General features: G+C 38.5%; 2 protein-coding genes across 2 annotated transcripts; both read right to left on the bottom strand.

Annotated features, from left to right (window-relative positions):
• Positions 1 to 273: 273 nt before the first annotated feature.
• On the bottom strand, positions 274 to 1,261 carry LOC104119188 (uncharacterized). Its single transcript, XM_033652270.2, has one exon. The coding sequence runs from the start codon at positions 1,089 to 1,091 to the stop codon at positions 387 to 389; it is 705 nt and encodes a 234-aa protein (XP_033508161.1). The 5' UTR covers positions 1,092 to 1,261; the 3' UTR covers positions 274 to 386.
• Positions 1,262 to 12,828: 11,567 nt separating this feature from the next.
• LOC138908215 (uncharacterized) lies at positions 12,829 to 13,392 on the bottom strand. Its single transcript, XM_070198866.1, has one exon. It carries the CDS (start codon positions 13,390 to 13,392, stop codon positions 12,829 to 12,831), a length of 564 nt encoding a protein of 187 aa, XP_070054967.1.
• Positions 13,393 to 15,743: the final 2,351 nt, after the last annotated feature.

The following is a 15,743-nucleotide window of genomic DNA, read 5'->3' as shown; positions in this document are numbered from 1 at the left end:
CACTAATAGCCATTTTAGGGTTGCTATTTAATGATTAGTCAGTACTTATTTTGTCTTGAAAATTTAAAGTAAAAATCTTAATTTTAGGACTTTGTGTCCTAAAAATTTGAACTGAAAAATTAAAATTCAGGACATACTGACTTATTTCTAAATATCAGCCCTCTAAAATGACTACGTGGTGTTATTTCTGCATAGTTATTATAGTAATTACTTATTATTTTAAGTAATTTATTTTGATGGTATAAACAACTACACATTATCAGTGTATAGAAATACTTAAAACTCGTGAGCAAATTATGCAAATTGCAACTGTCTGAACTCTAGAGGCATTACAATGCGCAAATGTATCGACTCTCTAGAATAATAGTTTATGCTTGGTCTAAAGTCTAAACTATTGTTACAGCTTCAAGCCTAATTTGTTTGTTGACCCTAGCAATAAAATCATCAGCTCTCTTGCTCAATTCGTTAGGCTCTGCAGCAAATTTGAACTCCTGATAATCTCCCTTATATTTCTCTTCCTTCTCTAATTCCTCATTTTCTCCGCATTTTCTGGTGCAATATCCCCTAATTCCATCCTTCACATCTTCAAGATTAACCCTTTTCTTGTCCTCTTTATCACCATATCCGCAAAATTCCTCTTCTCTCACTACATGGTTCAGTTCTTTTACATTAAAGGGTAAAGAATAATGATAACTTGATCTCAAAATCTTAGACTCTTCAGCAAGAAATATGAAGTTTTTCTGATCCTTCTCTTCATTTTCTTGCTCCTTTGCATAGTTCAGATTCACATTAGAGGCTAAAGAAGAAGAAGATCTTGATTTGAAGATCTTAGACTCTCCAACAAGAACTATAACTATGAGGTTACCAACTATGAAGATACACTTAGGACTGAAAATTAGTGCACCAACTTTGGGTAGAGAGTCAAAGAGAAGGAATTTTATAGAAGTGCGAAGAATGGGATACCAAAGAGGACTAGAGAGAAATAAACTGCAACTCAGTGCAGTGAAAGAATAAAGCATGAGCTTGTTGAGAAGCCGTTGTTTCCTGTACTTGTTGATAGCTTGAATCTTCTTCATTTGAAGAGAATCCATTATTGTATAACAGAGCTAACAGAGCTAAGTGCAGAAACGGAGAAACTTTTGCAAATGAATGTGACTAATATAAGCTCTTAGCACCAACTTTTCTTGATCTGCAGCATTGTTTAAAAATTCGTGCAATGCGACAATCAGCTTTATTTATTTAAAGTTAGTGGAGAAAAAAAGTGGCATCTTTTACTTAATGTCTGCCTACTTTATATCCTCTACTTGTGAATGCTTTTGAGCTGCTTTTTCGTGTTTCACTCTTTTGCTTTTCTGATTTATTACAAACAGTGGGTTTGAAGGAGAACTGTTATTATCAATAAATGCAATCTTATATTATAGATGAATTGGTTTGTTGGACTCTTCATATCGTCGGGGGCGATCTTAACCCTTCAACCTAACTTTTAAGGTTGTGTTAGACCCAAGGTTTATTTATTATAGTATCAAAGTCAGGCCCCTATATTGGAACTCAGGGTTTATTTATTATGCTCCAATTGGCAGGTCTGGTGATGGAATCCCACGTTGAGAAGGATGGGTTCTTTGGATTCTTTATATAGTTTGCAATCCTCAATTTTTAGCTTTTGTGGTTGAGTTAGACTCAATATCCATTTATCATCAATGCTATATTCAAAGAGAAGGATGAGATACGTCTCATAAATTCCTCAAGGAAAAATCGTATTAAATTACGAGCCCGTTTGGCCAAGCTGTCAAAATCTACTAATTTTAAAAAGTACTTTTTTCAGAAGTACTTTTTTAGAAGTCCTTTTGAAAAAAACTGCTTGTGTTTGGTCAATTCATTTAACAAGTATTTTTTTACAAAATTTGGTAAACAAATTATGTTTGGCTAATCTTTTTAAAAAGTACTTTTGAGTGTCAAATTATAAAAAAGGACAGTACCAAGGTCTTATAATTCTTTTAAATAGAAAAATAAACTTAAATATTTATCGTAAGAGACTTTTATTATTATTTTATTTTATTTAATTAAAATATAAAGTAAACAAACATATTACAGATTTAAATCAATTTTACATATATAGTTATACCAAAGCATATGATATTATCTAGTATAATTACTTATTGTTATATGATGATCTGAATAACTAAAATACATCATTCAGTATAAATTAGAAGTATATCCACAAATTACTATATATTGATAATTCACTATGAGATAATAAGTAAAGTCACTCACACATGATAATATTTCTCAATAATTTCATCTCCACTTCTATCACACAACGTCTCCATATTAGTAAAAGACTTGCCTCGCCACTACTAGAAATCCGCTAAACATCGATCCAAAAAATCGACCAAAGTTGGTCGATTATGGCCAATTATCGACCAAAATGCGACCATTTATGTGTGGACGGTATTTTGACGATCGGAAAGGCATACCGACCAAAGTTGGTCGGAAATTACCGACTAACATTGGTTGGTCAATTAAATTAAAAAAAACATATTGCAAAAAAAAACCGACCAAAGTTGGTCGATTTTTTAATTATGTAATCAAAAGATTCACCATCTGAGAATCGAACCGGGTTTGTACTGTGGCAGGATACTATTCTACCGCTAGACCATTGGTGCATTTTATTTTAAAACTGTCTTTTATTTGATTTATACTCTTTAATTGTATTTTCGCACGAAAATAACCGACCAAAGTTGGTCGGTTTTATTAAAAAATAAAATTACCGACCAAAGTTGATCGATTTTTTAAAATGACCGGCCGAATTAACTAACCAATTTTGGTCTTGTTATTTATTTTAATTGAAAAACCGACTAAAGTTGGTCGATTTCTTAAAAAATAAATTTTGCGAGACTCAAAAATAGTTTCCCACATTTTTGCGCCAAATAAAACTGACCAAAGTTGGTCGGTTTCGTAAAAAAAATTAAAAAATAAATATTTTGAAAAACTGACCAACTTTGGTCGGTTTTTTGGCCAGATTCTTGACCGACCAAAGTTGGTCGGTCGACCTTGGTTGGTTTTTGCCGAATTTCTAGTAGTGCGCATTTCTAAAGGAATATCAGAAGGCTCATCTCTTTCATCAATCTCTGCAGTAATGTCTTCATTAGCATAATAGTTGAATTCTTTATCGGTATAGGAATATCGTGGGATGAAACTATGTATAGCCATGGTAGTTGTAACTAGATAATTCTGAGTATCAAACTTAAAAGATGACATTGAGCATAAAATAGAAATAATTTTAAATATATAAAATAAATCATAAAATAAATAGTTAAGTATGTTTAAACTAATTCAAAAAGAGTAACTAATTATTAACAACACATAATGTATAATTTAATTTTTTAAAAATTTAAATTTAAAAAGAAACTAATTATTACCTAACCTTACTAACTTTGTCCTAAATTGTCAATTGGCCTATTGTGAGGATGTCACTTAACTTAATGTGGATACATTTTCTTCTTCTTTTAATAATATATAGAGAGATTATGCAATGCAATTGTAAATTTATTACCTATTTGTAGGTCATTTTCACAAATTAGATTTGATAATTGTTTAAAGATGCGGGAACTAATAGCATATAATAGAAAAAATTATAAATAATTATTTGTAGGAAGAGAATTGATAATCGAAAGAAGGATGTAGATAATTTGCTTTAGTGTGAAAAAAAGAAGAAGATAATTTGAAAAGTTACAAGACATTACACAAGGAAAAATCAAAAATAAGAAAAGTCAATAAAGAATTTGGAAAGTTACAATATGATTCATATATATAATATCTTTAATTTTAATAGAATGGTAAAAACTAGAAAAAAAATGAAAAGAAAAAACTTAAATTAGTAAGGGATAATTTAAAAAATATAAATTTATGGTGAGGATAGTTTTGTCATGAATAAATTAATTTTCTACTTCTCCTTCTGCTTCTTGGAAGAAGCTAGAATTTTCAGCTTCTTCCCAAAAGCAGAAAAACTGCTTCTTCTGCTGGCCAAAAGTACTTCTCTGTATTGGCCAAACAACTCAATTTTTTTTAAAAATACTTTTTTGAGGAAAAAAAGTACTTTTGATCTCCTAAAAGTTTGACCAAACAGGCTCGAAATCTATTGTACGAGTATTTCTGCGACTTGAACTGATCACGCCCAAATATGCCTTATAAAAAAGACTAAGCGGTCGTTGCAAATATATTCTGGTGTATAAGTCCGGAGTCGAATCCCACATGGAATTAACCTATCAAACACAGCTACTAGACTCGTAAATATTCACACAATCAATCTTCAGAAATATTTAAGTAACAATTTAGGTTTTTATTAACTAAATATTACGTAATGAAAATGTAATAATTAATAACTAATTACGAACAGGTTGTAAACGAAAATTGGAATGATCTAAGGTTGTGATTTCCCCTATTGACGGAATCTTTTCCGCTACGTTTTTTACAAATTTGCCTAAGTCTTCTCTATCGACCATGAGCACTCTAACTGTCGTAACTCTCTCCCGAGTAATTACCACAATTTACTAGGCATATTCCCCCGAATTACGCTAGTTGGTATTAAGTACAGCTCACTTAAATCGCACCAAAGTTTTGTTATCCCTAATCCCACCTTTAAACCTCTATATTGATCCCTCATATACGTTTAGGAGTGATGTTGTTCAACAACTACCTAAATATGCACTCTCTCCTGAGTAATACATACTAAATAGGCACACCTAATTGAGGGCCCTTCAATCAACCTCATGAATAATATAGTTGAACAAATAGAGAAAATACTACAGTAAATTTATATTAACGTAACAAGAAAATCATCCTTCAATAGGTTACATCAAAATCCTAGATTAGGAATTTAGATACTCATACTCATAGTAACAATATCCCAAATATTTTGCATAATTAAAATACAGAGTAAAGATGAAAAGATGTAGAAATCGATGATTCTAACTCCCAACGGGTGATTCTACAAGCTATTTTTGCCCCCGGTTGCAAAAGTACCTCCAAGTGGTATTTTTAGGTCTATTTATATGTGTAAAAAAAAACCTAAACGTGTATGCCAAGTCCTAGTCAAACCCGGAAACGAATTAAGTCTTCAAAACTCGGATTGGACCTGGCCTCAAGCTTGGCGTCGCCAGCCTAACGCCTGGTTCAACCTGGCTTTTGGCTAGCCTCGCCAGGCTAAAGCCTGGTTCAGCTTGGCTTTTGGTTGGCCTCGCCAGGCTAAAGCCTGGTTAAGCCTGGCTTTTGGCTGGCCTCGCCGGGTCTCTCCTTTTCACTGTTCTCGAGCACACTTTCAACGTTTAAGTATACCTTTTGCTCTAGTTTCATCTCCAATTCACCTACACATAAAGTAGACTCCATTATGCGCAAATAAAGTATAATTTATCATTAAAGCATGTAAAATGCAAGGCACATAATGTACGAAACTATGAAATTATAGCCACACATCAATACCCCACACTTAAAACATTGCTCGTCCTCGAGCAATCAAACTACACTTATAGATACGACCTTTTTAAGCAATTCTCCTAACTCATTACACCATGAATTTTTAAAATAGTTTAAGCACTCAAGTGTGACATCCTCGCCTCAAGATTCGACTCACAAATACCATGCCTGATTCACAATTCACTTACTTACTCTAACATGGATGTCAACAACATTACCTTTCCTTCATGAATCATGTGCCCTCACCCAATCAAAGAGCTTAGTTCCACACACAATGAATTTTAAGAACATAGGAACTCAAGATAGACAAAATTCACTCGCTCTCAAAAATAACATTCATATGCCACAAATAATGCACCATAGGCTTGCCCATAGTGTAATACTCTACTAATCGAGTTCATTCAGTCTAAGATTAAGTAGGACTTTCATTGGTTGTAATGTAGGTTGTGGGTCGGGTAGGATACATTTGGATATGAGTGAATACACCTCCCTTAAGCACTTTAATACATATACTTTAACACACATCCCATACTTATGCCAAACCAAACATTCCACCTTCACTTCAATTTATATTACCCCATATTTCTTTAAGCATAATTACATTAAGAGTCGCCACTTATCAAAGAATATTCTTTTTCCTAGCAATACAACTATTTTTTTTTCTTTCTTTCTTTCTTTCTTTTTCAATTCAAGCGGCTCTTACTTTTTCAAAATAGTTCACCTTTCTCCTTATTTCATTAGTTCCACGCAAAAACCAAACCAACCACCCCACACTTTAACTTTTACAAAGTTCATAACAATTCAAGTGCTCATTAGAGGTGAAAAGATTCAAATAGATGGTTACTTCAAACAATTGGGTAAGGCTTGTAGTGTGGTTGCCAAAGAAACAAGATTACAGGCTCAAAGGGGTTAACTACGTTACATAAATTTTAGGTGGGTAAACTATATATATCTGGCTTAATAAAGAAATTCCTATATCACTTCTCAGACTGAACAAGATTACTATTTCGCTTTGCACACACACAGGGCAAGTTCTAGATATCAAATACAATGCACAGAATACATACAAAACTCACACACACATGACACATAACTCACTCAGGATTGGTTTCATCGCGACACTCCAGTCAAAGCAGTTAAGCAAAATTAGGAATCTACGATTTAAGGTACTTATGCGAGAGTCAAAAACTGAGCCTAAGCATCACAACCATAGTACTAACTATTCTCAAGGCATAATAAAGCTACGAGATATTGCTACAATTAAATGCATAGCTTCGTGGTTTCTACTCCTAAAAATTAAAACTAACTACACCCGGTTCAAATAAAAGCTCCTGAAAAAGAACTGCAGCCCAAAGAAAAACTAAGGGGGAATTACTATACTACCTACACAAAAAAAAATCTTTTTGGTATTTTCTTTTGACTTACTTCCCTCAAGAAAACTGTCTGGGAGATCCATCATCGGGATAAATCCAATTTTTCTGTTTTTTTTTAACGGCACTAAATAAGTAAAACACATAGCCAAATCAATTACTAAACTACTAAAACACATAATAAAACAATTAACACTAAATAACTAAATAACTAAAATTAACCATGTACAAGTCCCCACCCCACACTTAGCTCATGCATTGTCCTCAGTGCATGCACAAAATGACAAAACACGAAAAACATAATTAGGGTGTAAAGAAACTCCCTAATCAAACAACGTTTTCATCCTCTGACGCTCTCCACTCGTCATCATGTTCGTTCTCCTCATCATCATCATCTCCCTCACCATCTGATTGCTCTGGCTCAGCCTCAGACTACTCTGGTATGTTAATATCCTCATCATCGGGGAATTTGTATCCATCTCCTAACCCAACCAGCTGCTGGGCATGAGCATTGAGCGGGTACCGGTGCTCTAATTCAGTCCTCTCCTCAGATGTGGCCTGTCGACCTCCTATACTTAGCTGCAAATCCATCATCCCATAGAGATGGGCCATAAAACTATCATCCCGAGCGTTGTGCTCGGTACTTGTCAATGATGTCATAGCAGTTTTTTCTTTTAGCCGGAGGCTAGTGATGTCCGCTTGTCATAGGGGCTGATCGATGGTGTGGTCAAACTCTGGATCCTCCTCAACCTCCTCGTGTCTTAAGTACTGAGTTAGAAAATTGGCAAATGGCATTCGATCGATCTTTTTACTAGTTCTGACTACAGACATCTGGTAGCGGATCAGATGACCCACATTTACCCTTTGACCCGTCATGAGGAAGTAGAGTACATAGGTCCTTTCACGTCTAATGAGTGTGTCATGATTGCACGGTAGGAGTCGTGCATTTATCGGTTTAAGCCACACTTGAGCCTCCGCCCTTATCTTCTTCTTAGGAAACCTCTTGTGCCGATTAGTTATCTTATCCCAGACCCATGCTGCCGTAGAATCGGTACCACAAAGCATGTGTCTAAACTCTCTTATGTAGGCCGGTGAATGAAGTGGTCCAATGGCTCAACAGGAACATCCGGAGCACCTAAAAAGTTACATATGGTAGTGGGTGAAAACTCTATCAATCGTCCATGAATCGACACCAACTGTTCAGTACTCTGCAGATCAAACCCTGCATAGAATTCCCGGACTAAGTTGAGATTAATGTTCCCTATGTTCTTGAATACATAGCTCAACCCCATATCATGAATGCCCCTCCAAATTGCTTGATACTTTGCTTTCAAGCTGCGTTCATTGATAGCTGCTTCCAGGTGTACATGCTTAGGCCTATAGCGCCTGTACCAATCCTTAGTATGCGGTGGTATGCTGTTGATGCCAAACTCCCGTTGGCCTTGTGGTTTGTTGATGCATGGTTGCTATAGCTGCCACAGCTTGTACTCCACTTAGATTGGAGGTAGTTTCTCCCCCTTTTTTCTTCTTTGGGAGAGGTGTTGAGGTCGCCTTTACTTTAGCCTGCGCAGTGGAAGTAGCCTTGGCTTTGCCTATGTCTTTTCTGGGAGGCATCTTTGTTCCTACACAAATAAGCGGTAGTCAAATAAAACTGCATTACACACTACACACATAATGTTATTTTTCACGGGCTACCCGCGAGCCACTCCAAACTTAAGATTTTAACGTGGTGTATGACTTAATAACACTAGTCTATTAATCCCGGAGACTCGGGCTCCAATGGGGACAAGGAATGCTATTGAGGCATTATATCAAACACTTAACATGCATTAGTGCCATGGGAGTTCTTATGGAAATGAGGGATTGCCTCATCCTCCCAAATCGGCTTGGGGGTTCCGTACTACCACATGTTTTCACAATCGCAGCACCATTCCTATGGGATTTCATGGGATTGGGGCACACAAACTCAATACTACAATGAAGAACAACCACCAGTTTTTGTGTGTAATTTTATACTTGTACCCCTCTCGAAATTACAAAGGAAAGAGATCAAATCATACCTTTGAAGCTTTTGAGAGGAGGGAGCTGCCTGAGAATTTCTGATGAGTGTGAAAGAATAGCAAGACTAAACTTGACTTCAATGGGCATGGGGGAGACCACTATGGCAATGTGCTGTTGAGTGTTTGTGGGTGAGGGCAATTCATGTAGTGTGTTTGGTTGAGAGCAACGCTGATGAGAAGATGTGTGTACTTGTGAATATTTTTCTTTTAAAGCTTGATGTGTGTTTGGTTTAAGTGAGGTTAGGGTTGTTTGTATTGTGTTCAGTGTTTAGGGCATGTAATGTGAGGAGGTTCGACTAAAATAACTTACACTTGGCCGAAATAACTTACATGGCGTCGCCTGGCCCAGTACCTGGCATTACCCAGGCGTCGCCAGCCTAAGGCCAAGCATAACCTGGTGTTAGCCAGGCGTCGCCAGCCTAAGGCCAAGCAGAACCTAGCGTTAGCCAGGCTTCGCCAGCCTAAGGCCAAGTAGAACCTGGCATTAGCCAGGCGTCGCCAGCCCAAACGCCAGCTTTGGCCAACTTTATCCTGGCGTCGCCTGTCCCAGTGCCTGGTGTACGTCAGGTGATGCTGAAACTCTGCTCGACTTGCCCAAACTCTCTTGCAAACTTGTTTGTACCTAAAAACAAAAAAAAACAAAAAATCTAACTACACTAAAAATCAACTACGAATTGGGTTGCCTCCCAACGAGCGCCTGATTTTACGTCGCGGCACGACACAGATAATTACATTTAAGGCTCGCTTAACCTTGGTGGCTCGAGCAAATGAGTCACCAACACTAATTTCGCATCTTCCATGCCCAAATAATGTTTTAACATGTGCCCACTGACTCTAAACGTGCGAGAGTCATTTGATGCAGCAATCTCTATGGCTCTGGTGGGGTGAATCTCTACCATACTAAATGGTCCCGACCATCGTGACTTTAACTTACCCGGGAATAACCTCAACCTTGAGTTGTATAGCAATACCTTATCTCCGGGTTTAAAACTCCGCTCAAGAATATTTTTATCGTGCATTATTTTCATTCTCTCCTTGTATAATCTTGTGCTCTCAAAAGCGTGGTAACGAAATTCATCAAGCTCGTGCAGCTTTGTGACTCTACTTGTGCCCACAGCTTCTATATCGAGATTCAACTGCCGCAGTGCCCATAAAGCTCTATGCTCCAACTCTACTGGTAGGTGACATAAGTTCCCAAATACCAATTTATATGGCGTCATACCAATCAGAGTTTTGAAAGCGGTACGATAGGCCCAGAGTGCATCATCTAACTTTCTTGCCCAATCTGTTCTTGTAGCATTCACAGTCTTTGTCAAAACACTCTTTATCTCTCTATTCGACACTTTTACTTGCCCACTCGTTTGTGGATGATATGGGGTGGCAACTTTGTGACGTACACCATACTTTTCTAACAGCTTTGCGCAGGTTCGATTACAGAAGTAAGTGCCTCCGTCACTGATTATCGCCCTTGGAGTGCCAAATCGGGTGAATATGTTCTTTCTCAAAAATCCAATTACCCCTTTAGCATCATTTGTCGGGAGCGCTGCAGCCTCCACCCATTTCGACACGTAGTCCACAACTACGAGTATGTATTTGTTGCTATATGAGCTGACGAAAGGCCCCATGAAATCGATTCCCCACACGTCAAACACTTCTATCTCTTGAATTGTGTTCATAGGCATCTCATGTCGACGGGAAATATTCCCAGTTTGTTGGAATTCGTCACAACCTTTCACCCATAAGCGTGCATCTTTGAACACTGCCGGCCAGTAGAAGCCTGATTCCAGCACTTTCGCGACGGTCCTTACTCCTCCGAAGTGGCCACCATATAGTGATGCGTGACAAGCTTGCAAAATAGAAGATTGGTCTATCTCGGGGATATATCTCCGGATCATGTTATCAATACAAATCTTGAACAGGTAAGGCTCATCCCAATAATACATGTGACAGTCATGAAAGGACTTTTTCTTTTGAATAGAGGAAAGATCATAGGGGACAATACCGCTTGCCAGGTAGTTTGCAATGTATGCATACCATGGCGCTTCCTCCAATGTCACTCCTAGCAATTGTTCATCTGGGAATGTCTCAGTTATATCTTCTACCTCGACTTTCTTTTCAGCTCCCTCCAACCTTGAAAGGTGGTCTGCCACTTGGTTCTCTACCCCTTTTCTATCGTGGATCTCCAAATCAAATTCTTGTAGCAAAAGAACCCAACGGATCAAGCGTGGCTTTGACTCCTTCTTTGCTATCAGGTACCTAAGTGCTGCATGGTCAGTATAAACAATCACTTTTGAACCAATCAAATAAGACCTGAATTTGTCAAATGCAAACACCACAGCCAACATCTCTTTCTGAGTCACGGTATAATTGAGTTGTACACCGCTTAGCGTTCTACTTGCATAGTAAATTGGGTGCGCCAATTTGTCCTTCCGCCGCCCCATGATTGCTCCTATAGCATAGTCACTCGCATCACATATGAGCTCAAATGGTTGCTCCCAGTTGGGTGCAACGATGATTGGTGCAGTCACCAGTCTCCTCTTCAGCTCCTCAAATGCTAACCTACAGTCATCAGAAATCACAAAAGAATGATCCTTTTCAAGGAGTTTACATAAGGGGTTAACAATTTTAGAGAAATCCTTTATAAATCGCCTGTAGAACCCGCCGTGCCTAAGGAAACTTCTTACTGCCTTAACTGAAGTGGGTGGTGGCAACTTCTCAATCACCTCAACCTTAGCATAGTCAACCTCAATACCCTTACTGGATACTCGATGCCCCAGCACTATACCTTCTTGTACCATAAAATGGCACTTCTCCCAGTTCAGCACTAAATTTATCTCCACACACCTTTTCAACACTCTTCTTAAATTGTGCAGACAGTCTTCGAACGAATCCCTCACCACGAAGAAATCATCCATAAAGACTTCCATAATATCTTCAACCATATCAGTAAAAATGGCTAACATACACCTCTGAAAGGTGGTCGGTGCATTGCATAGGCCAAACGGCATTTTCCGAAAGGCAAAGATGCCATACGGACAAGTGAATGATGTCTTCTCTCTATCCTCGTGCGCTATGGAAATCTGATTGTACCCCGAATACCCATCCAAAAAGCAGAAGTGAGACCTCCCTGCCATTTTATCCAATATTTGGTCAATGAATGGTAAAGGAAAATGGTCTTTCCGGGTGGTTGTGTTCAGTTTTCTATAATCCATACAAATTCGCCAACCCGTAACTGTACGAGTTGAGATCAACTCATTATTATCATTGGGAACTACAGTCATTCCACCCTTCTTTGGCACACACTGAACTGGTCTAACCCAGTTACTGTCAGAGATTGGGAAGATGATTCTCGCATCTAACCACTTGATCACTTCTTTCTTCACCACTTCTTTCATGTTAGGGTTTAGCCTTCTTTGATGTTCTCTGGAAGGTTTGTGCCCATCTTCCATTAGAATCTTATGCATACAAAATGTCGGGATGATCCCCCTAATATCTGCAATGGTCCAGCCAATTGCAGTCTTGCATTCCATTAACACCTGCAAAAGTTGTTCTGTCTGCACATCTAACAAACTAGATGAGATAATAATAGGTAAAGTGGATTTAGGTCCCAAGAAAGTGTACCTGAGGTGAAAAGGTAACGGTTTTAGTTCCAACTGTGGTGGCTCTTCAATTGACGGCTTAACTGGAGGTGTTTTTCTTTCTTTTAAGTGTAAGGGCTCGAATTCGAGCTCTCTTTTCTAGTACCCTCGCCCTTCAAGGGCCAAAACCCACTCTGCCAAGTTTTTACCATTCATTTCTTCTAAGTTCATGAGGCATGCTGCTAGAGGGTCTTTTGCATTCAGAGTCTCATCTTCCTCCTCCAAGATCACATCCACAGCTTCTATCAGAGAGCAGTTAGTAAACTCACTGGGTCGCCGCATAGATTTCTACACATTAAACGTTATCTCTTCATCGTTCAGTCTCATCTTTAGATCTCTAGTTTCACAATCAATTAGGGCTCTCCCAGTGGCCAAGAATGGCCTTCCCAAAATTATGGGAATCTCCTCGTCAACCCAGCAGTCTAAAATGACAAAATCTGCTGGGAAAACAAACTTTCCCACCTGTACTAATACATCATCAAGGATAGCAGAGGGCCTCTTCACTGTCTGGTCTGCCTGCTGTAATAACATAGACGTGGGTCTAGCTCTTCCAATGCCTAACCTTTTGTAGATAGCCAAGGGCATCAAGTTTATGCTTGCCCCCAAATCACAAAGTGCCTTAGTAAACGCATAGTTGCCTATTGTGCATGGGATTGTGAAACTCCCTGGATCAGATAACTTCTCAGCTATGGGTTTTGTCACAACAACACTACATGTCTGAGTCAGTGTAACCGTGGCCAAGTCTTGAAAGTCGAACTTACGAGACATCAAGTCCTTCATCATTTTTGCATAACCAGGCATTTCCTTTAAGGCGTCAATCAATGGAATATTTACCTGAATTTGCTTCAACATCTCCAAGAATTTCTTATATTTCTCATCTTTTTGATATTTGGCCAATCTTTGGGGGAAGGGTGCTGGAGGCCGCTTCTTTCTTGTGATTTGATTTTGAATCTGCTTTGGCACTATTTTTGCTGCCTTCTCTTGCTCTGACTCAGTTTCCTTCGCGACTTGTTTTTCTTTGCTTGTTTCAATTGGCGCATGTTGTACTGTCACCTATGTTAACCCTGTTGAGTCATCTATCTCGATGGGTACTGGTACAAGTGTTTCAGTAGGCCTGCTTTCGCGAGCCATCTCTTGCTCCATATCTAGGTCTCTACCATTTCTTAGACTCACTGCCATAAGCTGTTTCGGGCCCTGTTCTTTTGGATAGACTTGTGTATTTGCAGGTAACGTCCCTTGGGGACGATTGTTTAGGGACATAGAAATCTGTCCTAATTGAATCTCAATACCCTTTATCGCTGATTCATGCAAGTCTACACTCTTTGCATTTTTCCTGTGGACCCAATCAATTATTGCAGCATTCTGTTGTTGCTGTCCAACATTCCCTCAAGTTTAGTAAACCCATCATTTGGTCTCATAATCTGTTGTTGTTGAGGTTGTTGATAAGTCAGCTGCTGATTTTGCTGGATGTAGCCCTGTTGCCTTTGTTAAGGCGCAACTTGACCCAGTGGTCGCATAGCTCCAGGATTGTTGTTGTTATTGTACTGCTGCTGCGCAGGTCTATATTATTGATTATGTTGACCCCAATGCTGACCACCTTGCCTCTATCCCCCATAGTTGGCTACATAATTCATATCTTCCTGATATTGCTGGTTGTCACCTTCCGCACTCCAAGAGAAAACATATAGTTGGTTAATGCATGGTGTACATAAGCCCCCATTAGTTGTGTCAACTATGTGAACCTGCTGCTTCTGACCTGATTCATCAATCTTTTTGGTGAGGATACTCATTTGTATCATTAGAGTGGCCACATTCTCAGCTATGGAGTTCTTTGGGTCTAAAGCCACTGAGTGAACTACCGGAGTGATCGTGGAGGCTCTTGTCATCCATCCTGAGTTTTGTGCCATCTTATCAAGTAGGATCTTGCATTCTGTGAACGTTTTACTCAGAAATGCTCCAGTTGCTGAAGCATCAACATTGGCCTTTAAGATGTCAGCCAATCCCATGTAGAATCTCTTCCCTAACATCTGATCTGGAATACCATGACGTGGACACTTAACCAGCATGCCCTTGAACCTCTCCCATGTTTTTTGTAGTGATTCTGTTGGTCTCTGCCTGTAGCTCAATATATCATCAATCTGTTGGGCAGTTTTATTTGGTGGGTAGAATTTGTTCAAAAATGGCTTGACTAATTCCTCCCATGTGGTGATGGAATTTACGGGAAGTGAATTAAGCCAAGTCTGAGCTTCTCCCGTCAGCAAGAATGGAAATAACAAAAGCTTTATTGCGTCTGGTGTTACGTTAGGTTGCCTTTGCGTTAAACATATTGACAAGAAATTCTTTAGGTGCTGCTGAGGATCTTCAATGTGTGACCCTGAGAACAGTCCCTTGTTCTGCAACAAATGTAGCATGTTATTTGTGATTTGGAATGATTCTGCTTGTATCTGAGGGACAGCAATTGCGGTTGCCAGATTGTCGGCGGTGGGTTGTGACCAATCATATAATGTTGTTCCTGGTACAAGAGGCACCACAGCTCGATTGTTTGGTTCATTCTCATTGTTTCTATTGTTGATTGGATTTTCTATTCCGTCAGCCATGTTTGGTTCGATTTGTTCAGTCAAGTTTCGTTATTGTTTGCTTTTCTTGTTTGCACGATTTAGTGCCTTGAAAACTTTCTCAGGATTTGATAATGCTTCGAGCAATTTACCAGTTCTTGAGGAGTTCCTAGGCATGCACCTGTAACACCCAAGACTACAAACGTTAAAATTTTAATGTATTTGGTTTAAAATAGAGAAAATTGACTACACTAAGAATTCTAGCACTTCTTTTAGCTGTAATTAATAACACCGTTAATTCCCCGGCAACGACGCCAAAATTTGATCACGCCCAACTATGCCTTATAAAAAGGACTAAGCGTTCGTTGCAAATATATTCCGGTGCATAAGTCCGGAATCGAATCCCACAGGGAATTAACCTATCAATCTTCAGAAATATTTAAGTAACAATTTAGGTTTTTATTAACTAAATATTACGTAATGAAAATATAATAATTAATAACTAACTACGAACGGGTTGTAAACAAGAATTGGAATGATCTAAGGTTGTGATTTCCTCTATTGACGGAATCTTTTCCGCTACGTTTTTTACAAATTTGACTAAGTCTTCTCTATCGACCATGAGCACTCTAACTGTCGTAACTCTGT

This window comes from Nicotiana tomentosiformis, chromosome 3 (assembly GCF_000390325.3).
Source record: "Nicotiana tomentosiformis chromosome 3, ASM39032v3, whole genome shotgun sequence".
Lineage (NCBI taxonomy): Eukaryota > Viridiplantae > Streptophyta > Magnoliopsida > Solanales > Solanaceae > Nicotiana > Nicotiana tomentosiformis.
Note: the sequence above shows the minus strand (reverse complement) of the source record. Positions and strands in the feature narration are given on the sequence as shown.